The 27,689-nt window shown below is 49.7% G+C and overlaps 11 protein-coding genes across 11 annotated transcripts; 5 read left to right on the forward strand and 6 right to left on the reverse strand.

Annotated features, from left to right (window-relative positions):
- Nucleotides 1-1,088: 1,088 nt before the first annotated feature.
- On the reverse strand, nucleotides 1,089-2,632 carry PFICI_06057 (uncharacterized protein; the record flags this gene model as incomplete). Its single annotated transcript, XM_007834638.1, has 6 exons — nucleotides 1,089-1,572; nucleotides 1,643-1,903; nucleotides 1,965-2,061; nucleotides 2,121-2,211; nucleotides 2,278-2,382; nucleotides 2,441-2,632. The coding sequence occupies 6 exons, from the start codon at nucleotides 2,630-2,632 to the stop codon at nucleotides 1,089-1,091; spliced, it is 1,230 nt and encodes a 409-aa protein (XP_007832829.1).
- Nucleotides 2,633-6,845: 4,213 nt separating this feature from the next.
- PFICI_06058 (uncharacterized protein) lies at nucleotides 6,846-7,400 on the forward strand (the record flags this gene model as incomplete). Its single annotated transcript, XM_007834639.1, has 1 exon — nucleotides 6,846-7,400. One exon carries the CDS (start codon nucleotides 6,846-6,848, stop codon nucleotides 7,398-7,400), a length of 555 nt encoding a protein of 184 aa, XP_007832830.1.
- Nucleotides 7,401-9,454: 2,054 nt separating this feature from the next.
- On the forward strand, nucleotides 9,455-11,004 carry PFICI_06059 (uncharacterized protein; the record flags this gene model as incomplete). Its single annotated transcript, XM_007834640.1, has 10 exons — nucleotides 9,455-9,555; nucleotides 9,618-9,791; nucleotides 9,846-9,917; nucleotides 9,966-9,973; nucleotides 10,022-10,096; nucleotides 10,152-10,223; nucleotides 10,272-10,322; nucleotides 10,374-10,630; nucleotides 10,699-10,741; nucleotides 10,811-11,004. 10 exons carry the CDS (start codon nucleotides 9,455-9,457, stop codon nucleotides 11,002-11,004), a joined length of 1,047 nt encoding a protein of 348 aa, XP_007832831.1.
- Nucleotides 11,005-11,496: 492 nt separating this feature from the next.
- On the forward strand, nucleotides 11,497-11,952 carry PFICI_06060 (uncharacterized protein; the record flags this gene model as incomplete). The annotated part of the gene is made up of 1 exon (XM_007834641.1): nucleotides 11,497-11,952. The coding sequence occupies one exon, from the start codon at nucleotides 11,497-11,499 to the stop codon at nucleotides 11,950-11,952; it is 456 nt and encodes a 151-aa protein (XP_007832832.1).
- Nucleotides 11,953-13,608: 1,656 nt separating this feature from the next.
- On the reverse strand, nucleotides 13,609-15,366 carry PFICI_06061 (uncharacterized protein; the record flags this gene model as incomplete). Its single annotated transcript, XM_007834642.1, has 2 exons — nucleotides 13,609-15,052; nucleotides 15,116-15,366. 2 exons carry the CDS (start codon nucleotides 15,364-15,366, stop codon nucleotides 13,609-13,611), a joined length of 1,695 nt encoding a protein of 564 aa, XP_007832833.1.
- A 1,064-nt stretch (nucleotides 15,367-16,430) lies between these two features.
- PFICI_06062 (uncharacterized protein) lies at nucleotides 16,431-18,011 on the reverse strand (the record flags this gene model as incomplete). Its single annotated transcript, XM_007834643.1, has 1 exon — nucleotides 16,431-18,011. The coding sequence occupies one exon, from the start codon at nucleotides 18,009-18,011 to the stop codon at nucleotides 16,431-16,433; it is 1,581 nt and encodes a 526-aa protein (XP_007832834.1).
- A 142-nt stretch (nucleotides 18,012-18,153) lies between these two features.
- Nucleotides 18,154-18,755, reverse strand: PFICI_06063 (uncharacterized protein; the record flags this gene model as incomplete). Its single annotated transcript, XM_007834644.1, has 2 exons — nucleotides 18,154-18,211; nucleotides 18,511-18,755. The coding sequence occupies 2 exons, from the start codon at nucleotides 18,753-18,755 to the stop codon at nucleotides 18,154-18,156; spliced, it is 303 nt and encodes a 100-aa protein (XP_007832835.1).
- A 1,273-nt stretch (nucleotides 18,756-20,028) lies between these two features.
- Nucleotides 20,029-20,915, reverse strand: PFICI_06064 (uncharacterized protein; the record flags this gene model as incomplete). Its single annotated transcript, XM_007834645.1, has 2 exons — nucleotides 20,029-20,360; nucleotides 20,417-20,915. 2 exons carry the CDS (start codon nucleotides 20,913-20,915, stop codon nucleotides 20,029-20,031), a joined length of 831 nt encoding a protein of 276 aa, XP_007832836.1.
- A 1,203-nt stretch (nucleotides 20,916-22,118) lies between these two features.
- Nucleotides 22,119-24,045, forward strand: PFICI_06065 (uncharacterized protein; the record flags this gene model as incomplete). Its single annotated transcript, XM_007834646.1, has 3 exons — nucleotides 22,119-22,598; nucleotides 22,656-23,124; nucleotides 23,228-24,045. 3 exons carry the CDS (start codon nucleotides 22,119-22,121, stop codon nucleotides 24,043-24,045), a joined length of 1,767 nt encoding a protein of 588 aa, XP_007832837.1.
- A 1,012-nt stretch (nucleotides 24,046-25,057) lies between these two features.
- On the forward strand, nucleotides 25,058-25,777 carry PFICI_06066 (uncharacterized protein; the record flags this gene model as incomplete). Its single annotated transcript, XM_007834647.1, has 1 exon — nucleotides 25,058-25,777. One exon carries the CDS (start codon nucleotides 25,058-25,060, stop codon nucleotides 25,775-25,777), a length of 720 nt encoding a protein of 239 aa, XP_007832838.1.
- A 126-nt stretch (nucleotides 25,778-25,903) lies between these two features.
- On the reverse strand, nucleotides 25,904-26,883 carry PFICI_06067 (uncharacterized protein; the record flags this gene model as incomplete). The annotated part of the gene is made up of 4 exons (XM_007834648.1): nucleotides 25,904-26,230; nucleotides 26,298-26,396; nucleotides 26,454-26,780; nucleotides 26,842-26,883. 4 exons carry the CDS (start codon nucleotides 26,881-26,883, stop codon nucleotides 25,904-25,906), a joined length of 795 nt encoding a protein of 264 aa, XP_007832839.1.
- Between the last annotated feature and the right edge of the window lie 806 nt (nucleotides 26,884-27,689).

Raw genomic sequence — 27,689 nt, forward strand, 5'->3', positions numbered from 1 at the left:
GAGAAACAAGAACACTATTACCCTGGTTTCTTGAACCAAGCTTATTTACCCGGGTTTGGGTCCATTGCAAGGATCGGGCATCCAATGTCGCGACTATAGCTCGTTCAGACCAAAGCATGGGGGGTTCGCCCGGGTTTTCCGCGCCCGACTGGGGGGTGGTGATACCCAGTGGTCTGGAACTGGATGGAGAACCAAGACATGGTTTCTTGTCCAAACACCGGGGTGTCGTCGATTCGCTTTTCGCGGGGTTGACCGGAATCGGTCAGTCGGCCGCACCCTCGCATCTGGGACTGCTCGGTGAATTAGATGCACCTGCATTTGGTGCTACAGCTTCCCTCAAATCACAGCTAATCGAGTGCGAGGTGAAGCGAATGCAACACTTTTGCCGAGCTTTGCGGTGAGATGGGATAATGCATTGTGGGAAAGTATGAAGTGAAGGAGACGTCAGGGTGGTAGAGGAGTCGTTCGCTTCTCTGTGGCGAGCAAAGGACAAAGCGGTCGGAATCACACAGAGGTGCATTGTGTTTTCTGGACAAAACTTGCCAAGGCCCTTTGCGGGAAGCTCGAAAAATCATTGTCTATGCATACATTGCTGCTCGAGCACAGATGTTGCAGCGGGGAAATGGAAGCGGGAAGGTTGCAACTTTTTAAGCATAATTTTAAACAGCCGCTGCGAGCGAGCAACTGCCTATTTGCGTACATGTCGATCAGATCTGATCGCAAATGATTCGCCACAAGGCAAAATAATGACATTATAGATACTCTATCGCAAACAGGAGTTCTGGTTCCTCTATCCAGAAATGATACAATTCTTCCCATTGCTTGGCATGCCTAGCAATGCCAGGATCACAGAAACTATAATCTAGTGCTATACACAATCGCCAGTGAACCAACCGGTGGGGGATAACAGCAGTGGTATCATGGAAATACAGGAAAGATCAGAAAAGCTTTTGTTTTTTTTCCGCCACAGGTAAACATAATCTCCAAAACTCCCTGTAAATGCCACCATGAAACATTATCAAGATTTGCGCTCGAGCCCGCCGAGACAGCATGAGAAAAGTAGGTAGAAAATATGAAAATAAGGTCTCTCAACTGTCAGGGTGGTCATTGGCGTCCACAATCTGCACCTTGACGTCGGTTCTCTTGAAGATGACATTCCTGGAGGGGTCGGTGTGCTCGCCGCCGTCGCGGTCGAGGATCCGGGCAGCTTCCAGATCTCGTAGCTCAAGGTCTGTAGCACTGACACCGTTGATACCGGTACCGGTACCGCCGCCCACGACAACGGCACTGCGCGTGTCCTCGACCTTGAAGTCGTCGCCGCTGCTGAAACTCATGTAACCGTGCGACCTCAGCGCGCTCCGGTGATGGCTTCCGCTGCTGAGCCACTTTTGTGCGCCGCCGCTGGCACCCGCCGTCCGTGATCGTTTCGCAGTGCTGCTAAGCGTCGACCTCAGTCCCAGCTTGTAACTTGCCAGTCGGATGAGCGGCTGAAGGGCTGGGAAACAAGCCGTCCATAATCCAAGATGGCCTTCGATGTCGGTCCACGGCGCTACCCGAGCCATTTTGAAAGTTCTGGAGCACGCAAGGATCAGTATTAGCCCCTTGTAGTAGCCGTGAATTGTGTGACGGTCATTGGACTTACGTATCAGTAGTAAAATCTGTCTTGACGTTGATGATCAAGCGCACGATACCCGTGATGATGGCAAAAATACCGATACAGAAAACGAGGATGACCTGAACCGTTTTGGCCGAAAACTTCATTTTGGCATATATGACCCAGATAGGAAGAATGACGAGTGAAATGTCGATAATTATGCCGACGGCACTATGCGACCACATCATTGGCGCCTCCTTGCTCTTGTCGAGACACTGTCGCCCGGGTGCTGTGATGTCCCACAAATCGCTTTAGAACCTGTTATCAGCCAAAAACCACTTTTGCCAAGTCCATGTCTTCAGACACTTACGGGATATGTTTGCATTCGAACAGCTCAAAGAAGAATGCAGTCAGCGTGATTGCTATGATGACAAAGGCGACCAAGTAAATGCATCTAAGATAATTTCCTGATACACGCTGTCAGCGACCAAATCAGACATGTCATATTTGATCTCGTTGAACCTACTATCCTGGCTCAGACGTGGGTAGAAGGCTGCTATGGAGAGCCGCACGGTGCACGTCGCCCAGAAGAACAATAGCTGTAATGTAACAAGATACTGTTTGAAAGAAAAGTGTCAGCTGTACTTGTCAACTAATGTATATATTGCCACGGGTCAACTGACGGAGAAAAATGTCGGTATTCTCTCTGGAGGGACATCATCCATATGGGTACCAGACCCAACTCCTACAGCCAGGATCTCGAGCGTAGATTGCGTTGTTAGTATTAACTACTAGTATTTAGTAACGTGTTGCGCGGAATTTCTGCAACATATACGGGCTTCATACATATGCGATCGTGGCGAGCAAGTCGTCCAAGCCAAGAGCCTTCACCATAAACCCTCGGACATATAATCGAGTAAACAGCAATGTGCTAGAAATGACAATGAGCGCGAGATTGACATTGACCAGCACACTGCCCCGAGAGTCCGGCGGCAGGTCGAATACGGTGAACTCGGGCGGCGCAGTCGAGTTACTCATGGTTACTGCGATAGTTGGATCAACTTCTAGTTGATATCACCATGTAGATGAACGGTTGGTAAAGATATGGTGTATGGTTGAAGGAGCTGTCATTCGGGTCCACGCTGAACCAGGAAACTCAAAAAAGAAAGACATGCACTTGGCCACGGGTTTAATGTGGACTGGCCATCCCGGTCGGCTTGAAGTTTATACTTTGGGTCTCTTTGAAATGGCGAAAGGCTTGTCCCGCTGGCACGGACGCAATTCGACCATACAAGATGTGTGGAGGGTGGCCTTTCTTCTGCTGTAGTGCAACGGCAGGGCTGGCGACTTTGAAAAGGTCCGAGCCAACTCTAAAGAGTCAGGACAGCCCCTTGGCAAGCCTTCTAGGTTAGTATTATCGATTGGCGTCCTTGTATGGTGACGCGGATAAATCGACCTGACTCGACTTTATTCGATCGCTTCTCGGTCTTCTTTTGTATCTAGGCTCGTGGAGGGATGGGGAAGTGCGCCTCTTGCCCGGGGAGAACTCATGCATGAATGGACATTAGCCCAGGTTTGGGGGTACCCCAAGGGTCATTTGTGTGCTTGGGACGATTATGAAACTATACCGTCAGAGACGGCACGATACAGACGTTGGGTCCTGCTAATAGTATCGGTATGCAGTGCCCATGTATGGTGACGATCCACCGGCCACCCCAATACTGGATAACCTCTATCGCCTGCTTTGGGAGTTTGTACAACCTATTCGGAGTAGTTAGGTGCAAGGAAGCAGGGGTAGTCCAGCCACCAAAGAAACTCATTTGCGTTCATATGGCGTGCTGGATTGCCGTGGGCGTCTTGAAAGATTGCTGAAGCTTGAAGAAGAAAAATTGTTGTGTACAATGAACAATCAGAATCAAGTCATTGCCTTTGTGTAATTAGATCAACGTGCAAGACGCGATGAAGGTAGATCGCATACCATCCAATGTCCTTCTCATCCCGGCACAGTGAGTGGGGGAACAGAAGTCGTGTGGAAGCGAGTTCATTCAGCAGATAGCAAATTTTCGTGGCAGAGACGTCTAGAACACATTGAAGAAAGATTGCTCGACGAACTTGCGGTGTTGATACGAAACGGGTACTGCGTGGCACCCTGACCAACCAAGGAGACCCTGGTAGAGACAAACAGACGGTCCTTGTGTCGGTAGACTTTGCTTATTGTTTTACACAAAAATGTGTAGTTCTTCCTTTTCTGGACAGGCGTGGAATTTGATGTATGTTCAAAGTTAAAACAGGCTTGCAGCCGAAATGATTGCCCCTTGAGCTCCGTCTATGCTGTTGTAGATTAAATGCCTTAATTTTTTCCAGGCCGCGTCATGCTCAATCTTTATCGAGATAGCTGACATTGCGCTTAATATTTGTCTTTATTTCCATTGATTCGCTTGTGCGTAGGCGAAGACGTCGATATTGGAGACTTTACTTCCTAATAGTGCCCGCGTTCGGATGGGAACTGTGCTGTTGTACGCTGTTGCACAAGATCTTGTGGCGGAGGTCCCTGGAGAAAAAAAAGTAAAAAAGGGCCACGTTGTTACTGGCTCGTGGCGACGCCACTGCAGTTTCAGAGATAGAAGAATCTTTTTGTCGGTGAAGTGATTTTCAAAGTTTTGGCAGACAATGGGCAAAACCTATTCCACTGAGGGAGCACAATGGGTATGCCAGTTTGGAGTGTATTGCCAAAAATAAGCCAGGATACTCTATGGAAAATTGTTCTTCGCTACAGGTAGTATAGTTCGGTACCGGAGGCTGGCGGAGGTACAGCACCAAGTCGGGGTTGTTGTCATTCGTGGACCTGAATATGTCACAGAGAGCCAGGTAATAAGACTCTGCCACGTTATTTGCTGCTTTTCAGAGGCTATGAAAGGCTGTTTATTGGCAGGCAGATGAGGTGCAGGGAGTGCTGCAGCCACGCCGGCTTTGGAATTAGTAGACCTTGCATATATTCTGCAAACGAGATTGGAAAGCAGAGACAATGGAAAATGGATGGAAAGAGAGAAAAAACCAAGAACATCCTGATTGAGTGCTGTAAGGGCCTTCACATGGGCGGCCGCATCAGCCAAAGATACTACAGAGTTCTCGAGTGAGAATCAACGGACCGAGTTAGCAAGGATGAACGGGAAATTCCCCCGCGGACAAGAGACGTCTGGAAAATCCCAGGTACTCTGTACATAGCCCAGGGCTTGAGCTGCCAAGCAAAACGGTGCTTGGGTTTTGGCCTTGGAAATTCTCGGAATGCCAAGCCGAGAAATGGGCTGATGGGGATTGATGCTTGCTTGGTGAGCAGACATGAATGGCAAGAGCTTGTTTAGCTCCATTTGCTCCACTACGCGACTACTTCCAGGTCTTTCAGGCAGGCGGGCAGGCGGGCAGGCAGACAAGCCCTGCTGCACTACACAATGAGCTCTTGGGACTGTCTGCAAGGTCCCCGAACACATGGACATGGCATTTCCATGCATAATGTAGGTGTCTGACTCGTTGCAAACTGTCATTCTGGCCACATCATGTCCATTTGAATTGTCAGCCAAATAGGCCTGAATTGGCATCTCCGATACTTTACATATCAAGTCACTCGTCCTTGCTCAGTGTGTATGGAACGCGACTGCATGGAAGGTGCCTTGGAAGGCTGATCTGCTGGCTAGTGCTTGTGCTGAGCCCACTAATCCCCACTAAACAGACTACGGTAAGCTTGGGAGATCGACCCTAGTGCTAATGTAGTGCTAGCCACCAAACGGCCTAACATAGTGCACTGTTTCTTCTACTCCATGAGCTGCCTGGTTTCCACACCCTTCTTCTGTCAAATGAAATCCGGAAGCAGAATTCATCATTAGAGGCGAAACATGAAGCAGCAGAACGCTTGATGACAAATATCAAGCTTTCACTGACACATCAGAAACCTGCAGCCAACATTATGCATTTGTACTCAACACAGTCTCTGCATGTGGCTCTCCCATTGATGGTCACCATTGGAGCTCCTGCCTTTGAAAACCTGGGGCCTGATTCTATCTCTCATCGGGATACGACTGCTCAAGGGATTCGAGGCAGACCCCCAGAATTAATCAGCACAGCAGATGCCCTGGATGACTTGAATAAAAGAGTGAGAACGCTTGATTGGCGTTTCGCCAGCCAAGACACCGGATCAATCTGGTCTGGAGATCGGCCTCACCTGGTGGCTTTATGACTTGGCTAACTCAAACCTTCACTCTCAAGTGCTCTCACTCATATACTCCAAATCCGCTTCTGATTACTAGGTTCGGAAATCTGCCCGACCTCTGAGCAGCCACTCGATTACAAGCAAACCTGACAAATGCCGAGGTCAACTGTTTTCCATGTTCACCTCGAGAGCGAGCAGCAGGCGAGCATCAGCTACATGCGCCTCTCTTGGGCAGTGCAATGACTCGTAAAGACAAATGCTTGATAGCAGAAATGGTATATTCTCTTGTCAGCGAAACTACGATGACAGCCTCTATTCAGGTTGCATTGACAGGACCAAATGTTCTCCGCATTAATGCAGCCTCGGGAGATGTCTGTTGCATGCGAAGGTGTACCCCACACTTTTCAAATATTCCAGGCTTGGACTATAGAAGTGTTCGCTACCGAGGAATCTCCAATTGCGACGCCGCCCTCTTTCATGGCTCCCCAAGCAATGCCACGATTGGCTTCGACAATAGCTGAATACAGCAGTTGAACAGCCATCTAGAACATTCACGGCACAGTCCATGAAGCTTTGGCACATGGCAAAGCATTGTGCCATGATTATGTCAAGTCACGAGAGGGCGCTACCTACCACTTCAATGGCTTGCCACGATGGTTGAATTCTTGGCAATACGACCTCCGCAGTACCCCAGATGACGAATATCAGAATCGACGCTCAGAGTGACATGCCGAGGGACTCATCTTTCCATTATGGTCAGCATAGTCAAAGGACATCTTCAAGCTGTTACACGATGCCTTCTTTTGTGGTCATTGCAGTGGGAGATTTGCATGCCTCGGCTCAGTTTCTCAACGACAAAATCTATCGTGAGCTCTGTTTTTGCCTTTGAGGACAAACTCGAGGTCGGGAGACGGGTATCGAAGTTGAGTACAAATATGACAGATCTCGCTCCTTTTCTGGACGACTAAGAAGCATCCATTCGACTCAGCATTCAACAGAAAGTCCTCCATAAACCGCAGTCAAAAGTCTCTGTCCTCACTTGTCAATATGAAGTTCTCAAACTATCTTACTGGCTTCGTTTCCCTGGCGAGCTTTGCCGCAGCTCTCCCCTCTAGCGTCTCGGCGCCTACCGATTTGTTTCGACGCAGCGCCATTGAGATCAGGAATGCTCTCGAGGCTGCCCAGGCCAAGGCAGTCACTCTGGGAGACCTCTTTGAAGCAGCCACAGATGCGAGTGCCATTCCAGGCATCGAGACCGCAGGCGCCGACCTGGTTGCCAGCATCAACTCAGCCGAAGAGATCGCGGCGGCCAGCAATGAGCTTACTCTCATTGAGGCACTTGGATTCGCCGGCACCGTCACTAGCCTTGAGGGCACCATTGACGACCTCGTGTCCGTGGTGGAGGAGAAGAAGCCTCTCGTCGAGGAGATCGACTACGTGGACGAGCTGCTCGCATATCTTACTGAGCTCCAGGCTGCGACCAACGCCTTTGGGGTGACGATTCTCACAAAGGTGCCAGATGCCGCGAAGAGCATTGCTCAGGGATATATTGACGACTTGAATGAGACGCTCGCTGAAGTCGTTGCCTACTATACCTCGTAAGCGACGAGAGGCTCAGTCACGCCCAAATTTGTCGGTTTCAGTAGTTGCAAGACTACGGGTACCGCCGTGCAATGAACTTTGTGGTCCGCTATGCTTGTCACCGGGTCCTATGAGGATGTCAAAACATGGCAAGGCTTACAGTGGAGGTTGTTGTCACACCAAGGCTGTTGCGGTATGATCCTGTGACTATATACCATCTTCGGCTCTAGGAATAAATGTCGTGTTGTCTGATTGATGAGCGATTACCTCTATGACCTTTGTGAATACTCGAGCTCGAAGCTGATAGGTTGACTTGGTCATTCCTAAATAACCATGCAGCCGTTCAACAAGTCCAAGTATCTGAGTGACCGGGCCAATGAGTATGGCCCATTCTTCAAGGCGTACCACAGTATAAAGTAGCGCCAACCCTACATTGAGCGTTTGAGGAACGAATGTTCCGTGGTCGTCTTGGGGAAAGCTGTGCCCCATGCTGATCAGCCGCGATTGACCTCGCTTCCATGGAAAACACTCAATCGACTGTTATCAAGACACGCGTCTCGAGAGGCCGCATGGCCGGACCAAAACATGTTAATTTTCCCGTGCAGTTAAACCGATGGATGTGCCCCTGAAATTATCCCTCGATGGCGTCTCGGCTCAAGTCCTGACCGACCTTGCCGACTCTCGCTGTCAGGGGTCTTTTTCGCCCCTTGTACATAGTAGATTGGAGACTTTGACAGGGAGTCCACCTCCAGCCCCAGGACCAGGGTTGTAGCACAAGATCTTGTCCCTCCCGAGGCGATCGGCCCACCACACACCAATTGTCTCCACTAGCTTCTTGTATACCACCTGCACTTTACTATGGGCGTTATAGTATACAAGGACGCCTGGCAGGGGTCATCCGAAATTGCCAAGGGTCGGATGAAATCCTGACCTGGCCCGAGAAGCCATGAATTCGGCTTATGATCTGTTCTGAGACATGATCCGCCGGCGGTCGCGACTTTCTATAGCTTGGAGAACTGGCATGATACTGTCAACTGTGTAAATGATATGGCAAGGGCAGCAGTTGGCCTGTAATTAATGAATCAAGCGAGTTCAGAAACCGCCACCAAATTTAGACAATCTTATGAAAGACCATTCACCAGTCGTACCTCTCTCCTTAGCAGCAGCGACATGGCCAGCATCATTCTAAGCCTTGGGGATTCACACAAATTTATTATCGCCAAGTGCTTCTTTCTCAAGTATTGTCTCTTCAGCTGCTGAAACAGAGCCCGCATTTCGAATCTTCCAGACTAAAGGCCGCAATTTGCACATGCCGATTTAGAGAACCGGCTTGGTGTCTGCGGCCAAACGGCACAGGAAAAGGAAAATACTTATTCGTACTCGGAAAAAAAGAATAAATGCATCCAAGCGTGCTCTGGATACTCATGGATACCTGGGAATATACCAATGATGGGACCTTGGCCTGCATGTTTTACGTATGATTTGTCTCGCTCCTGCATATAACGGCAGATTCCACATAACCCTGGGGAGAGAAGGGAAAGACGACTTTGCACGGACCGGTCACTTCCTCTTGTGGGATGGAGAACCAATAGTTCCAAAACGCAAAAGAGGGTCTCTATAATTGCGAACCAAATCTTCGGGTTCGTTGCCAACAGTTTATCAGGCATTTTGTTGCTCAAGAACACGCAGCCACCTCCCGGGCCGTAATATCACTTGTGGGCCGAAATCAGATCATCTAGTTCTCGTTATGTTCAAGAGGTTGCACGCTCTTATCTTGCATGCTTAAGCGATTCCTTTCGCGGTCCATGTGGGGGAGGCGGCTGAGCGGGAGTGGCTTGTTTTTTCCCATATAAACTTCCGTCACCAATTTACATATTGCCTCTTTCCTTTTCCCGTTTTTTTGTCGTGTGTGTTTCTGCATGGTGGGATTCTGAGCACGTCAGTTTCTCGGTCACTCATTATTTCCCAGACACGCCAAGCAAAGGAAGCGAAGGGAAGCCCTGGCGTGCACTACCTTTAAGTTTCGTCACGTATATTCTTTCTCTTTTTTATTATACGACCGCTTCGCAGTCAACATGCAGTTCGCGGTGAGTGCCGTATCCGCCATCCTTCTGGTTCTGGCCCAGATCGATTCAGCTGTCGCCGCCTGCCGGAACCCTCTGGTGCGCAGAGAATGGTAAGGCAATCCATGAGTGATAATATTTTGTGCTAAGTTACATATACTGACGGATTGTGTAGGCGAACACTCAGCAACAGTGAGAAGCAAAGCTACATTTCGGCGGTAAAATGTTTGCAAAAGGCTCCCGCCCAGACACAGTCAACATATGCCGGCGTTCGCTCGCGCTACGATGACTTCATGGCCGAACACATTAACCGAACTGACTTTATTCACTTTGTCGGGTTCTTCCAGCCGTTAGTCACACTGCATGGGCGATTATCACATGAAGCTTACATGCTCGTTATCAGATGGCACCGAATGTTTGTCGCTCAGTATGAGTCCGAGCTCAGATCTGTCTGTGGCTATACTGGAGCTCAACCGTGAGTAAACCCAGAACCTCTTGGCACTCCATCACTAACTGTTCATAGGTATTGGAGTAGGTACAAAATCTGAAAACTCAAGATGACTTACTAAAGTGTAGCAGATTGGTCTCTCGATGCCTTTTCAAACGATACCTTCCTCGCAGCTCCTGTCTTTGATCCCGTTAATGGATTCGGAGGTATGTCCCGCGAAAGAAACATGACGCGATAATTTGTACTAAAGCAATGGTACAGGCAACGGTCCCTACATAGACTCTTCCAACGATTCGAGCGTCCGGCTTCATATTCCAGGCAAAACAGGCGGCGGTGAGTCCATCTTCTCTTGACGGTGTGATATCGCTAACTTTCGCGGAGGTTGCATCCTTGATGGCCCCTTCAAGAACATGACGGTCAATATGGGACCTGGTCAGTTACCCCAAGATTACTCAGTTACGACAATCCTTCTGACTTTCATAGGCTACAATACATCCTACAGTCCTCACTGTCTGACCCGAGATCTTGCACCTAGTCTCGCGGTGCAGAAACTCAACATCACTGCCCAACTCTACCCTCTTCTCGCCCCGACTTTTGCCGAGTTCGATGTCCGTGTGCAGGGCGGCATCGAAGTCGAGGCCTTGACGTACCACGGCGGCGGCCACTTGTCGGTCGGAGGCGACCTAGGCGAAATGGGCAATGTGTACTCGTCGCCCGGCGATCCACTCTTCTATCTACATGTGAGTCCCAACAGCAATTGTTATGCACTTGAGGAATGCCTGCAGACAATACTGACAATGTTCTACAGCACGCCAACATGGACCGGATATGGTACACTTGGCAGAAGCTAGGTGAGTCACTGAATAAAACATCCCCGAGCTGTGGTACAGTTCTAGAGCTGACTTGACTTTCCCCTTTAGACTGGCAGAAGCGCAAGTCCGAGATTGCCGGACCCGACACGCAATTCGCTTATCCATTCAACTTCTTTGGTGATATCGAATACAACAACGTCACGCTTGACTACGAAATGGACTTTAGCCCACTAGGACCCAACCGAAAGGTCAGCGAGGCCATGGATCCCCAGGCAGGACCCCTCTGTTACACTTATTGGTGATTTTCATGTCCAAAGCAAGTACGGCTTTCCGAATCATTGTTTTATAATAGAATTCTAGTAATGTAGATACTGCAGTTGAATGATTTGACACCTTCTGACACGCAGATTGAATTTGGGATCTATCGGTGTATTGCACTAAGACTCGATCATTGATGATTGGCTACGTCGAGGAGATTGGTTTCTCATGTCGATGTCTTTATTTCATAATATAATCGTGCCGTCCATTGTGTTGTGCCCAATTTCTTTGTTCGTGTTCCTTGTCCGCAGCCTTCGAAGGATGAACAAACTCATTTTCGGGAACAATGATTATCATATTGACTTAAATAGACAGACATTCCCGCATAGTGAGCCGGTACCGCATGAGATACAGCGCATTTCTTTCCAATTGTTCTTATATATACTACATTGTCTTACTGATCTCCTTCACTCGTGCCTCCTACCTGCGATTCTTCTCTTAGGTAGTAGCTTCTCTCGTTGATCCGATAGACAAAGATGGCCACTTTCAACACTCAACTCAACGTCTTGGAACGCGAAACTCTCGCCCTCTTGTCAAGACGCGGATTGGCCCTCTTGGATGCCTCACGAGTCTTGCTTCAGGTCGACGCAGTTTGTGAGATTGCTCAAGAGTGCGATGTAGACGGGCGAATCATGGCGCGGTGCGAGAGACTTCAGTCGTTCTGCACAGACGTGGCCAACGCTGGGCGGGACCGGGAACTGAGCCGCGAAGCGGGATTGTACTACGCCCGCGGTGTAGAAGCCAGGCTTTGCAAGACGATTGGACGGAAAGGATCGGAAGAACAAGTTCTGATTGGGGATGCTCATCAGGCCCAGCTTGCCCGCCAGGAGCGCAAGTCCAAGGTACGCTTTGCGGAGCCTGTTGTGGTAAGTAGTCGAGATGCAAATGCCAGCCCCACGGCTGCCGAACTTAGACCGGTTCTGCATCTCTAGACTAGACAGAGCCTGGAAGTGTACAGTGGCACCTTGCAGGCAGGGTATTGTTACTTTGATTGATAAGATAGTTGAGCATGATGCATTCTCGTCTCATTTCGAGACGTCTGTAAATAAAAGCTACTCCCACCTGAATAACACATTCGCATTGTCTCTATTTGAAGAAAAAAAAAAAGACGACAGGCTGTAGTGGCTATATCTGAGTTTTTCAGTATTATTAATTTTAACCATTACGGAAAACTTCTCCATTACTCTCGTGAAGCAACCGGTCGATCTCGCGGTGCTTCTCAATGGTATCATCCAAAAGTTGATTAACGTGTTCAAGCTGGAAGACAATCGTAACAACTATTCCCTCGTCCACCGGCCTTGAGATCTCAGAAAGGAGGGCGGCAGCTACGGTGTCGTCTCGTCCCAAGAGCCTGTTCAGACATCTTGCGACCCACGAATGGTGCCTGAACAACAGCATAACGTCTAGTGTTACGAGCACGCAGGCCCATACTGTGAACGAGGCCAAGAAGAAGATGAATGCATCCATATCGTCTGTAATGCTTCAAAAGTGTTAAGAAAGCGGCTGGTGTGCAATATAGAGAATACACCGTGTTGATGGATCCGTGTGTATAGCAGAAATGAAGCTTGGCGCGGTTTTGTTGATAAGGGAAGGCAGAATGAGAAGGAGGGTAGGGAGACGTGTCGGCGAGTACTTAAACGAGAAACAAGCTCTGACCTTTGAGAGTGAGTTCGATATTCTACAGCTGAGAGTGGAAGTCGACGTATGTTGTGAACACAAAGGATCCACAACGAAGATATTAGTGAGTCCAATAAGTTCTGTTGATGATAACCAAGTAGCAGAGCACATTGAAAATTATGGAATGCAAGAAAGCTTCAGCTGTCAACTGCTGCTGCTGCCACCTTATATAGCAAGTTTAGGTTTTCTAACAAGGGACAGGGGACTGTAAGCCTACGAGCCCCAACCAAGTTTCTGTTCGTATGCATTGAAACACCTTGTGCTTGCTTGACAGCTTGCAAGTATCTTGCCAGATACGGCGAGGCGGACCTACATATTAGGTACGCACGCGCACGCCCCAAGCTGACGAATAGGTCGGGGTGGCTTTTGTTATTAGAATTTTTCGGCGCACAAGAATTCACTAGAAATTCGCAGCATAAATCAGACCTGGCCGTTTCTCGTTTGCAGAGACTGGATCGCTATTCCTTCTCAAAGCAGCTTTACCACTTAAATGAACATGTAAATAAAAGCAGCAGTGTGCAATGTCCATCATGCTTGTCTGCAGCACCGAGTAGTACCTACAAAGCTTACGGGATCTTTGGGTTCAGGATAGCCAAGGTCTTGCAGTGTTAATAAAGTATAGAGGTGATGTCCTTGGTGGGCATGGTGTCGATATTGCTGGCCCTCTTAGAAGTCATACGCACGAATTATGCTATTCGACTTGGTTTCAATCAGGGCCATTTCAATTTCAGCATCGAGAGCACATCTGTCACCAACAACTCTTCCATAGATGGCTTGATATCATGTAGGCATTTGTTTATGAAGATTATGCATAACGAGGTACGGTTGGGCTGTAATCGGCACACGTAATGAATGGCTACTAGTCGTTCTTATTTGCTATCTCTGAAGTCTCTACGTTTTACTGCATATCATCAGCTTTGTGAGACTGAACATAGGCGGCCATCAGAAGTAACAGTATAAGCATCACTGCCAACCGCAGCAGTAGCGTAAAAGAGATCAGAAGGATCCCACTTGTCCTTGATTTGCAAAAGGGTCTCGTAATTGCTGCCAAAGAACACTTCCTGGAAGTCGGGCTGTGCCCAGTCTGCCTCATTCATATAAGCGCCACTACCAGGCGTCACTGTCTCGATGATGGGCACCACAACGTCGGTAACGTGGGCTTGCTGTGCGAGATCGTCGGACCACGGCGCGCTATTGTTCCAGGGCAGGGCGAGTGTTGCGTGCACAATGGTCTCTCTCCACTGCGGCAGTACCGCGTTGTCCCCACCGAATCGAGACACGTTGGTGCTCACGCCAATGAATGTGGTACCTTCTGCCGCGAGATCGCGTGAGGCCTGACTGATACCCCCAATCTGATCTCTCAAAATCAAGCGACCTCCGTATAGAGACGTTCCGACTTGGATGTTGCCTAAAGGCAGTGGGCCCCAGTAATGATCGTAATGATCGTAGTATGAAGAGAATTCAGTATAGTTGATCGTATAGGCAAGTCCCAGCGATTCGACCCTTGATACAAAGGGCGATATAATCTGTTCGAGCTCGTCTTTGGTCTTGTTGTAAGCCGTGACAGCAGGCAACTGCAGGAAACCGGTACCGAAGTAGTAGATTGACATGACACCCGAGTCTACAATGTCAATGACAGATTCGTGGTAAGCGTCTACGGCATCAAAAATCTGATCAGTCGTCTGGTTGGCATCGGCCGAGATGACCAAGGAAACACCAGAAATCGTAGTGTCGGGGTGAGCTTGTACAGTCAATGAGACGACGACACCATAGTTGCCTCCGCCTCCACCGCTGAGGGCCCAGTAGAGGTCAGTGTTTTGTGTTCGACTCGCCGTGACGAGCTCCCCTGCGGCCGTCACCACGTCAAAGGAGAGCGTATTATCGGCAGCAAGGCCAAACACAGTGCTCAGGGCCGAGTGGCCGCCACCCTGAGTATAACCACCGGCCAGACCGACGGTGGGACATTCGCCAGTGACCATGACGAGCCCGAGCTGCTGTGCCGCAGCTAGCGCTTCGAACCCTTGCACGCCAGCTCCCACCTTGAGGGCCTTGCCCGTGTAGGAGCCGTCGTCGGTCCAATCCAGAGACTCGATACTCTTGAGGTAATGGGTCCAGACCCCAAGGGACCCAGCACCAGTCGATCGTCCGAGGTAATCATGGCCAGTGTTGCGTATCACCAAGCGAATGTTCTTCTCCTTGGCGAATTCGACTGCTGCGATGATGTCTTCGGGGCCGGTGGCATTGACAGCATAGCGAACATAATTTCCCAGGGTGCAAGGAACATATTCTGCAGTAAAGGGATCACAGCTTTGATTGGCAAAGAGAGGTGCCATGACTGAAGAGGACGAGCTCATGCTATACCAATCGTCTCAGTAAAAATGCGCTTGAAGAAGGACCAATGCCTTGAGCACAACTTACTGGATGCCAGAATAGAGCCATTGATCTTGTAGACTAGCACACGTCTCGGCGTCATATGTTGGGTCATGGCACGGGGAACCCAAGGGAGTGGTTGCGACCAATCGACCCGACACGGTGGTATTCAGCAGATCCCACTGCGTCTGCGAGGGCCAGCACGCGTCGCCGGGGAAGCATTTACACGGCGTCGACGACGAGTTGGCCGCCAGAGTCGCCATGGGCAAAAAGGCGCCCGAAAGAATGTGCGAACGCATCTTGGATGCCTCGGTACAGGTGTACGACGCGTATGCAGTGATGTTTGCACGAGGAGAAATTCAAATTCTCGTCTTCTCCTGAGAAAGACTCCAGCCGTGGTGAGATAAGAATTTCGGAGCTTAGGTAATGTACTGTTACATTATAGCAGGGGGTACTTCGTATAGTGAACAGCATCTCCAGTCACCGCCTCGATATCCCAGGAGCTCTAGAAGGGCTCACTCAATATTTGGAGCCCCTCTACAAACATCTCACGAGTATCGGTTTCTATTATTCCGCAATCTGCGCAATTTATCCACCTGATTAACAATTGACGAATCATAGAAGTAGAAAGGCTGACAGGATGTGCATTTAGGAGCACGGCACCAAAATATTATGGCCTCGGGTAAGCTTCAGTCTAGGTTAGTACTGCCTACTAGGTAGTACAGACTGCGGGGTATGCAGGGTGTTATTTCGACCCACTGTCGGCTACCTATAGGTAGGTAGGTATTCTTACGGGTCTCAATATAGTAGGCAACAAATGTTAGACGGACTCCAGATATTTTCATCTCGAGATAGCGCATTAGCGACATATTCTATATTCTGTTACCAAGACAATACCCATAGTCATGAGTGATGAGACCCATATCTTGTCGTCCTGTGATGAGCATGACTTCGGGCCAGGCGAGCATTGGCCTCGCTGGCCAGTTTAGTATAGAAGTGCTGGCTCAGGTGTGCACCGTACATTCGTGCGGTGCCACCATTTCGGCCACCAGCTCCAACAATCAAAGGCTTGGGATTTTCTTGATTCTTTTTGTCTGATACCTTCAGTCCCTCCTGAATATCACGTTGCAGAATTACAATGCAATGGGAATTGGATGGCTTGAACAATATAATATTACGATACAGATATGGACAAGATTCATCTGACATGAAACGAAGCTAGAACTCAACGTGATGAGGGTGGATGAAAGCCATTGTATGGCTGCCTTTGATTTTGCAAATGTGGTGTGATGAATCCTCGTCCTCATTTGTGTGTACATCTGGAAATAATTAATACATACCCTATTCAGGATCAACCTGTTCATTAAAGAAGTGCAATTTCGGGCTGACCCCACATCTCACTCAACGTCTTTGCCATGTTCTTCCACATAGCTTTGGCATCAATGTCCAGACCGTCTCCAGCAGTCTTGTCATTCAGCGCCCATTCCAGAATAGCACTAGGTCTCTTGAGCAACTCCTCGCGACAGCCGCGAAGCCACAACAGCTTTGCCTCTAGACTGTCATAGCCATCCACCCACGAGATGATCCAATCATTGAATTCATCTGGAAGTGTGTGCTCCTGCGGGTTTGGCACAAACCACGTGCCCCAATGCTTCTTCAGTATCTTGTGCTTTTCGTTCATGGTTCTCAGCGTCTCTCGGTCCGCAAGCATCACATTCTCGATACCTTCCCTCTTGTCGTCGGGGTCCTCCCACGGTATCCCAGCCATGACTTCTGTCAAGACGTCGAACTTGTAACGCGCGGGAACATGATACCAAGTATGCACATCTGGACCGTCCATCGTCGCGCGGTACAAACACGACCAGCCCATTGCAAATTTTGGCAGTAAGAAGTGGAGTTCGCCGAGTAGAAAATAGGTGTACCACTCTATCAGGACCGTCATGAGAGCTTGGCGCCCATGGACTGCAGCGTAGCACGAATGACATCGGAGGCCCTCTATGAAGGATCGGTCGACGTTTCTGCCATCCCAATTTTCCCAGGACGTGCCCCACCGGTGCTGATGAGCCGGCCACCACTTTGGCCAGTGCGAGCCGCCGCGGAAGGCTGCAAACTCTTTCCAGGTCGCGCATCCTGGACAACGGACCATGTAGTGGGTAAAGGCACGGTCGCGAGCATCCTGTCGGTGGATAGGAAAGGTCGGGGCCTTGTCGGCCAGCGTCGAGTAGCATGGCAAGTCCGTGAAAAGGTCCGGAAAGTACCTGTGTATGGACGAGTTGAAAAACAGGCGGCGACTCTTGACAATTGGGACCGTCGCGGTACCCAGGTTCGCCCCCGCAAGGTATGGTTCCAACCCAATGCCGTCGGGTGGGATCACGATATGGGACCTCAAATCGCCAATTTGGTATCTGCATTCATTGCATCTACGGTGGCGGCGCCGATAGCCACAAACGTATCTCTCATTATCTCCATTGGCGAACTCCGTCCGCCCCCAGTGGAGCGAATCGCGGTAGGCGGCGACTCTGCTTTTGAGGACCGCTCTCGATGCGACCTTGCCCATCGGCTCCCACGAGGTGACGGGTTGAGCGGCCGGCCAATCTGGGAGAGGTTTCCTGAAGCATAGCCGTAGTAGGGAGTGGTTATCAAAGTTTCTGTGGTGCAGTAGCTTCAGGCAGTGCGTGCATGCCCAGCGTATTTGATCGATCTGTTCATGGTCCCAGGCGGGGTTTTGGGAATTATCTCTTCCGTCAAAGTGGAAGACCGGACCCCCAAATTCCTCCTGGCACTCTAGAACCAATAGGCGTTCTGCAAGAAGCTCCTTTGTTGCTTTGATGACGGCACGAAATTGGCGGTTGGTCTGCCCAAAGCTGATCAGAGTAACTGGGTCGAGTGATCGAAAGATGAGTTCATGAACCTCGCCTGGCAAGTCGTCGAAACTTATTGACATTGCGGCTGGCGCTCCAAGATAAGTGACGGAAATGGGCTTGGAGGAAAATTCCTGAGACTTTTTCCATTATGCAAATACTGATTTATATCAAGATAGTGTCTTGATATTTATCGAGGCTGCACAGCATGGGCAGGGAGCACAGTCACGCCGGTTTGGTGGCGGTGTATTTGAGCAGTGGCGGTTGGTTACCTTCGCCGGACCTTGAATGAGTTTAGTTAGTGCCCACTACAGCACGGGCCGAATTAGACGCAGCCGCTGTCAGATGCTCAGCCACCCATGTGGCCTAGTATTTCTTGCCAACAGGTATCACATGTAGGAAACTATTGAAGTTTGGTTCAATGCTTAGATTTCCAAAAATTTACATTGTCGTACTATCGTACAATCGTAGAGTATAATACAGTTCGCTGGGTATCATCGCTTTCCAATAATAGTACAAGTGTTCCTCCTCATCAGATGATCATATAGTGGTTCGGATGTTTGATTCCTCCGCCTGATTTACCAGTAGCGGCCAGTGCGGCGGCGGCCGGAGCGGTGGCTTCCACGGCCGTCTGTGCCTCTCATGCGGCGGGTGCCAGCGGCCTTCTCGCCGGGGCGGTGGGTGAGGGAGCCCTTGAGCTTGAGCATGGCACCAGAGATCTTGTCACCCAGAGTGGGCTTGCGCTTCTGGTGGTGGACGACGTGCTTGCGGCCAAACATGCCACGGCGGGTGGTGGTGGTGGTAGTGGTGTGGTGTGTGCGATGCATGTTGAAGAGATTTGTTTTTGTTGTAGATTTGTTTATGTGATTGTTTTGTGTAAATGGGTTGACTTTTCAAGTCTGATGAGAGCTTGTGGTTTTTGTTTGAGCGGTTTGATTATTGATTGTGATGATGAGAATGAGTTAGAATCAAGTCGAGTAAAGTCGAATAACAGCAGACTTATATATCCAAAAGACCGAGTTCATCTCATGGCTGGATCAAGACCATAATCAGGTATTGGCCCAGATTGTGATGCAACCGTCGGCAAGACGGCAAGAGAACCATGACATCAAAGCCCGGTCCCCGCAGCAGAATGGCAGGACCCTGCAGATCAAGTGAACTGTTTCCAAAGGGTCCAACCTGGTTTCTTTGTTGGCACTTCCATTCACCACTGGTGACGGGGCTTGCCCAGGCGTACGAAACAATGAGTGAGGCGTTAGCGAAAGTTGGCATTCCAAGATTTCCGACGTGTCTGATGCGGCCTAGCGTCAGGGTCCTACGACACCTAGCACTTGTCCAGGGCTGAAGTGGGCATAGGGCCTTACTGTTATGACGGCAGCGCGGGGTTTAGCAGGTGGGGTACTGGCTCGGTTAGGAAAAGCTGGGCATCAGTGGCATTCTGGTGCAGTTCCCGTCGCTGCAGGGTCCTGGGTCCAATCCAGATGGGAGGGGAGATTTCGTCGCAGCTAGCGTCACTCATTGGTTACCGGCAGTGATGTCATCCTTCCGTCGTCCAAGCCACACGCCTCAACTTCACATACCGACGCATACAGTAATCTGCAACAAAAGGCATTCTTGGAGTCTTCGATCGTATTGATATCTAGTACCTTGTCAACTCAAAAGGAACCTGGAAACACTATTTACACGTGGATTCCCGATTGGTGGATTCTTACAGACGTGATCAACCTGCCATTTTCTAGGGCCGTTTCATTCCTGGTTTCCATCGAGGTCTAGACTCGACATCTCCTCGAAATCCTGCTGTATACCCAGTTCATTTGATATTGACTGGCTTTTTGTCAACTCGGTTTGATACCGATTCTATGATCGCAGCAGGGTTCTATTTTGATCATCATGGCTGGACCGTCATGGATTGGTTCATTCTTGGAGTCGAAAACTAGAGTGACGATACAATGAGTCTCAATAGTGGTCTAGAATCAATGGCTACCAGCCTAACATGATGGTATCGCAAAAGTTGGCTCAAATTGGCAGCTGTTTCTTATCCAACACCTCTTATGTGGAATTGCGACATTTTCGCTACCGATGGCATTCGCAACATGCTATCTACGCTTTGATCAAGTTTGCCTTGATCTTGGCCAAATCGCCCTCAGTGAAGCCCAAGGGGCCGGTAACAAACTTGTCAAATCCACCAAAGTTCCTTTCAACACCCTTGACGAATGCATTCCAACTTTCCTCTCGCAATTCGCACAGGTTCTGGAACCCTGGCTGTTCGACACTCTCAGCCTTGGCTCCTGCCAGAGCAAACTGAAGCAAGGTCTCGCGTACAGGCTCGGTTCCAATGCGCGACAACATATAGTCAAGCGAGACAACATCAGGTGAGGCGCCGGCAAGGGTCAACAGCAGACCCGAGATGACGCCAGTTCGATCACGCCCAGCTGCATGCAAAATCTATCAGGAATATGTGGTGCAAGTCTTGGCTGTTCAAACTTACCAGTGCAGTGCACCAAAAGAGCGTCCTTTGGCCGATCCCTCACGTGTTCGAGTACGGCCCTCCAAGCAGGCTGATAGACGTCAATGACCTCCAAGTACATGTCCTCGTAGCCTGCTTCTCCCTTGCCAGAAATGAACTTGGTCAAATCCGGCGCGCTATCTGGCCGAAGGCTCTGTATCCACGTATTCTCGACACCTTCAATGTCTGGATCGGGTGCATGGCCCCTTTCTTCTGGAGACCGCAGGTCAAAAATGCGTTTGATGCCCAGAGCCGTGACGGCTTCTTTTCCCTGCTCCGTGAGCCGAGCCAGCCCACCAGACCGGTAAACAAAGTTGTTCCGGAGCGGGCTTCTCGGGATGTCGCCGAGGTCACGACTGTTGAATGTGCCCTCGATCCAGACAAAAGGAGGATTTGTCAACACTGGCAGATATTCTGTGGGTAGGATCTCGCGTACAACTTCGGTGTTTGCAAGTTTGCGGAGGTTAGCTTCTTGGTCCATGTTCTAGGTTTGAGGCTTAATTATCCCGATGCAATGTTGAATTCGTGATTGATGGGTAAAAAGCATCCGTTTTTGTGCTCCTAATGGTTATGGCCCCTCGAGTCAAAAACGGCCCAACTGGACGATAGTTTTATGTGTATTATATTTTCTGCAAAGAATTGTCGCACTTGTTCTCTCACCCATCATGATCGTTTGGTTGTTGAAGTTCGTCCTTCAAAGACAACATTTTATACTAGGTAGGTACTAATACGAAATCAATCCCCCCACTAAGGACTTCACGATCTGCCAACTACGGCCCATTTACCCCGCAGCACCAAACATCGGTGTAAATACCCCTTGCATCTCAAGTCCTTACTAGGGAAACTTATTTCTTTGTCTGTACTTGTGGTGTTCGATTTCATCCTATGGATTTCTGTCGCGTTCTTGTAGATAAATGATAGATGCCTGAATAATGCTAGATGAAATTCCTCAGCCATGCCTCATTCACAGTCATGGCATCATGTTCCATGCGTAGCTAACATGATGCCTTTACAGGCGTAGGGATGAAAAGTCGAGTGTCAGATCTGCCAGGCACAATTCAAACCTTAAAACTGTTTTATGCCGAGGCCGATGCAGCAGCAGCCTGCAAACCTGCGTCTAATTAGTAGGTTCCCCTGGATCCCGCCATAATCACATCTTGAGCCATCAAGATCGAAATAGATAGAGAGCTGAAACGGGGCAACGTTGCATCCAAGGCCAGTGCTAATGAACAATATGAAGAGGCATCATTACATTTCAAAGTCGGCAAATATACTTCGTACATCAAATTCTATTTAAGCAGTAGGAACCAATCGGTACTGAGCCGGATTGGGTTTCTTGTTGGACCCTTATCGGCATCCCTGCACATTTCTGGAGGTCCGGGGCCGGCGTGCGATAAGTGGGCCGTCCACCGACTGTCCTGGTACAACGTCAGAGAGGTAAGGTTTGCTTGCCTACTACCTAGATCACCACGCAATCGGCATCAATCTGATTTTTCAATTCTTAAGGCTCTCATTCATGAGACTGTCGTTATTTTTAACATTCAAGTTATTGCCAGTCAGAAGCCTTGGCAGCCAGCTTCAGCAATGCCAAGTCATAGCCTAGAGCTCATGTGAAAACAAAGTCTTCATGTTTCACCGCTTCTATTGGCTCACCAAACATTGTCGCATCAGCCAATAAAGCAATATGGAGTTGTTGCGCTCGCAGCTTGGAGGGGACAATTCGCTCTGGAACTTTGCTTCGGCCACCACTACAGGACTCGCAGGTGTCGTTAAACTTCGGAACGGGTTGGCCGATTATCTGTTTAGCGAGACCCATTGCTACGAGTCCATTCGAACACACTCACTATCGGAACCTCTTGCGAATTGCTTCACAGTATCGCCGTCAGGTATCTTTACAAAGGTCTACCATGACCCCAATGTCGCCAATGGGGCAAGCAAGTCGCACCAAGGGCATGTTATACCGGGACTCTGGGATGGACACGGCCACCTGCTCCAATATGGAGAGTTCCTAAACTCGGTAGACTTGTTCGGATCAGCTTCATTCGAAGACATCATTGTTCGTGTCGACAACTACCTCGATGAACATCCAGACGCGGGAAATGCGGATAATTGGTTGAGAGGAACCGGATGGGACCAAGCAGCGTTTGGTCGCATGCCAACGGCTGTACGCAAAACGTGGCCCCCACGAGGTGCTTGTGTGCTGAGCTAATATCATATATAGGACGACCTCAGTGTTGACGAACGTCTCAAGGGCCTGTATATCATGCTGGATCGCGTCGATGTGCATTGTATATGGGTTTCGCAGCCTGTACTGGATCTATTGCCCGATGACCTTCCTGATGTACCCGGTGGAGAAATCATCCGAAAGCCCGGCCTAGGTGTCTTTTGTGATAATGCAATGGACATGATCATGGCACTCTGGCCAAAGCCCGACAATAAGAAGAAACAAAAGTTTCTCCACAGTGCCATGTCCAAGCTGAACGAGGTTGGACTCGTTGGCATGGCTGATGCAGGAGTTTCCCCTAGTAACGCCGCTCTGTTCAAAGAGCTTGCGGGCACCAAGGACTGGACTTTGCGAGTCTATGCCATGCTTGAATGCGATGAGCGCAATACCTTTTGCCCAGAGCACGCGAAGAAGCATAGCAGGGAAGACGGGTTCCTCAGCATACAAAGCGTCAAGCTCTTCGCCGGTAAGTGGCTACCCTGTAGTCTACCCAGCAACTGCAAACTATATTTTGCAAACCCTTTCACTCCCATGCCACACTTCTACTCAAGGGAACTAACGAATTGCAGACGGCGCACTTGGGTCTTGGGGAAGTGCCATGATTGAACCCTATTCGGACCGCCCCGGCACTTCGGGTTCTTTGCTCATAAACGGGACCGAGTTGGCCCGCATAACAAAGCTTTGGGCCGAAGCAGGTTTTCAAGTGAATATCCACGCCATAGGAGATTTGGCAAACAGATACGCAATAGATGCCATGACGGGAGCCCTTGAAAGTATTTGTCCGGACGAAAGTCTTGCCTCATGCCAAGCTCAAAAACGCTTCCGCATCGAGCACTCCCAGATCATCCACCCAGACGACCAGGCACGGATTCATGCTATCGGCATCATTCCATCGATTCAACCTACACACGCCACGTCGGACATGGCTTACGCCGAGAAGCGCCTCGGCAAGGAACGGACAGGCAGTGGGGCCTACCGGATGCGCTCGCTCCTCGATATCCCTCCCATCCTTGGCAGTGATTTCCCTGTTGAGCCTCCAGACCCGTTCCAGGGCATCTACGCTGCCATGACGCGCCGAAGTCCGCACACTGGCCGCGGAACCGAGGATCAGCCAGACGGGTGGTATCCTGAAGAGACTCTGAGTCTAGATCAAGCCTTGCGCGGTTTTACTGAGGCGCCAGCGTATGGCGCTTTTCTCAAGGGCAAGGCTGGCGTAATACAAGAAGGCGCCTTTGCCGACTGGGTCGTTCTCGACATGCCCCTCGAGGAAACCGACGTAGAAGACCTGCGCGCCTATCGTGTGCGTGAGACTTGGATAGCTGGGAAGAGGGTCTTTCGGCGAGAGGAGGATGAGTCAGAAGTGCTGAATATCGCCGATGAATTGTAATTACATTTCAATAGCAAATTGTTGATTGAGGGAATGAAAAGAATATGATAGTGCGACCGATGGAAAATCTAGGCAGTCAAAGCTACGCTTACGTGACCAACCCTCTCCTGGTCTTAACCTCGATCTAGGTGATCAGTTACCTCAAGGTTGGCGAATTGGAAGAACCTGGACCTCCAAACATTTGAGTGACTTGACGCCATGGGGGCAAATCACTCAAACAGGATACGTATGGGTAGGTGTTTAGTCACGATCAAGCTTAACATGTACATTTCAAACTTTTCTTTCGCCGAGAAGTAATCGGCGCTACGCAACTATATATATCGATTCTCCGACCCCCCTTTCGAAAATAGTATTTAATCGGACACATCCCCCCGTGAGCGAAATTTGCTCCTCCGAAATATTCCGTCAAACCCCATCCTCAACTTCTATACACATCATTTGCCTACCCATCATTCATCACATACTACTTTATACTAAGCCATGACAGAGACATACTCTTCACAGCCCCACGGCTCCAAAGCCACGGCAACTTCGCTTGGAGATCTTCCCTTCGATTTGGTCCTTATGATATTTGATTCATTGGCCCCAATCGAATTGGCTGTACTGTCTTTAACCTGTCAATCACTCCGCAGTTTGATCTCCGATTCATTTAGCACAAAGCTGCAGGGCGATGACCTCATAGACTTCCTTTCACTGCTCGAAAAGGATCTCGCGGAGCAGTTTTACGTTTGTTATTTCTGCCAACGCATGCATCGTTTCTCGCAGAGCTGGACCCCATTAGATGCAGAGAGCCAAAAAACAAATTTGTGCGAGGATTACGCAAAATGTCGTTATTGGTCACGCAGCGAAATGTATTCGTTTGGGTATTCTAATCCAGGCCATTACAGCCTTATAACTAGCCACCTCCGACTGTGAGTATAGCCGCATTTCATAATATTATTTCAGTCTTGTGTTTTCAGTACTAACTCGATTGTACCCCAAACCTAGTCGGTTCAGTGACGCTCGCCTCGTAATGAATCGACACTTCTTTGGGCCTTCTAAAGGGTTGCCCCTGGACTGCCTCAGCAGACGGCCCGAGGTGTACATGAGGAGCGGCATGCCCTCCTGGACTCAGGATTGGACGGCCAAGATCGTGGACGACGAGCTTTTTCTCAGGGTCATCCACGTCTCGTATAGGAAGGATGACCAGATGCCTCGAAATACACGCCCATGGCGAGAAAGACAATACTTTTGCGCACATAACAGAGCGCCCAAGATGCGCCGTACCTATAAAGGACCCGCGTTACTCCCATGGGTCGAAATCCGTCGTATAGCCGGGGGACCCAACGGGTCCGAAGACAGTTACCGTACTGTCTATTTCTCGTCTCCTGGCGTCCTGCATTCTTGTACCAAATGTTTGACAGACTTTTGCATTTCCGTCGAGCAGATTACAGAGCGCAAGCCGGCAAAGAACGTCGTCACTGCCGCCGATGCGAGTACAACAACAACAACGGCCTCGAGTTCTGGGGCTGCTCAAGTAAACCACGGTACTGGCGTCTCCAAAAAGCCCGAGTTTCCAATGCCAGGCACCTGGCGGATTACAGTCACTGCCTATCACCAGATGGGTAGTTGCCGTACACCCAACGACCCAAAGTGGCAAGCCTTGGTACTTACTGAGAGAGACAAGTATTATCGAGACCACCAGGCATACCCTCCTGGATGTGTAAGGCGAAAGTGGGAACAGGCGAATTGAAACGAATTCTCGGAGAAATCGGCTGATTCAATGGGATAATGCACCCAATCCCTTTGCACAAAATTGCACCGTGTGATCATCTAGCATAGCCCTATATACAGGCCAACAGGTCACCCATCTCTTCTACTAGTTTATGTCAAGCCCCTTGACCTCAATCAGATTGCTTTGCCACGAGTATTCCCTGCTCACGACGCGGCGAAACGCGTCGCCAAGCTCATGAACGGTCCTCCGATCCCGAGGAACCGTGTGGCCCTTTCCGTGGTCAAAGATCTCGGCCGAATCCTCGTCACACATGTTGTACAAGGCCATGGCTCCGAGAATGTACGGGTCGTTGCATCCTATCACATGCAGGGTCGGAACGTCAATGACGCTTTCGCTCTGGTCGGCGAGCAAGACTTGCACTTTTCCGTCTTGGAGAGACAAGGGCGGCCAACCTGCGAAGAAGACTGCGCACTATAAAGTATTAGTACGTAATCGTCAGCGTCTGCTTTGCTTCTCTCATCATCGCTTGTTCTCATACCTTGATTCTCCTCGGCCTGCCAGTCTCTTGTAATCTGCGACGTTCCTCCAAGATTAAACTTGCAGCGGTGGTGGCTCCTTCAGAATATCCCAGGATACCCTATTTTGAATATGAGCAAGCTGGACAAGGAACAATTGGCAAACAGTCAGACTTTACTTCAATTTGCGGGTCTGCATCAATAGTGTCAATCAAGACCTGCAGTGCATTGCGCACACTTTTGGCAGTATGTGAAGCTCCGTCCCCCATGAGCTGTCTCATTGTTTCTTCTGCGTTGGCGCCTTCGGGGAAATCGCGAATCTTCTCCAGTATATCAAAAGCCTGATGTCCGTCGTAGTCGAAGAAGCGGTAGTGGGGACCTCGGCCAAAGAAATCCTTGAACCCGTCTGGCGGCGTGGCAGAGTATGTGCCCTGAGTCCAGACGAACTCGGCATTGCCTGCCTCCTCGACCTCGGCTACGCAGGGACCGAGTTGAACTTGAAAGGTCTATCAATGTGCTTAGTGAAACGGACCGTCGGTTTATCATGGAAAACTGTAGTTTGCATACTTCGGCACTGGCATAGGCGCCTGGCAAACAGAGAAATCTCATTTCGCTGGTTGGAATTGAGGGTTGCGCGATCGTCGAGTTTATTGGTATATGGCAATGGATGAGCAATAATCAATACTTCTCCGTAAACCGGGACTGTTTATATCGACCTCAAGGTCTTGTACTTGGTATTCCACGACACCTACCATATCTCTTTGACACAATGGTGGGTATAATGACTTCTGTCGAAAGATCTCGGGCCTTATTTCTCGGAGCGTATAATTATGATCGGCCACGATGACTACCTAGGTAGGACTGTTCGGGTCTAGAAGCTTTTCTGGTCGGCAGGTAACATGTTACGCACTCCATTCCCTCTTGCCTGGCTTGATTTCTACTGGTAGGAATGTTTATCAGCACCTTGTGCGGAGCACGGTGTCGTTGGCATTGGACCTGGTGGGCAAGTTGATACACGGCGTACATGGGGACATTGTGGCAAGAGCTATGGCGATTCCTACATCACACGTGGACCACGATGGGGGGCCGCGCATGCCTTGTTCATTCTGACCTCTTAGCAACGAATACGAGCTAGTGCATTCGCAGGTCCCAGGGCAGGGCTACATAGGATAAGGAAGCCCCCGTCATTGCGATCGGTGGAGGATCAGTCATCAGGGTTTGAGATGGAAATGGATACTTGGGGCAGCGACGCAAAATTTGCAGAACGCCGGGCCGGAGGAGTATTCAGCAATGTAATGACAACTTGGTATACTTGCCCGGATCATCGTGACACGGTGCAAGTCTGCATACTCGTGGCGCGTAAGCTTGACTGATGTGAATGTCAGGACTGCCTTGCATATGGTCCGATGATCTGA

This window comes from Pestalotiopsis fici (genome assembly GCF_000516985.1).
Source record: "Pestalotiopsis fici W106-1 unplaced genomic scaffold PFICI_Scf_4, whole genome shotgun sequence".
NCBI lineage: Eukaryota > Fungi > Ascomycota > Sordariomycetes > Amphisphaeriales > Sporocadaceae > Pestalotiopsis > Pestalotiopsis fici.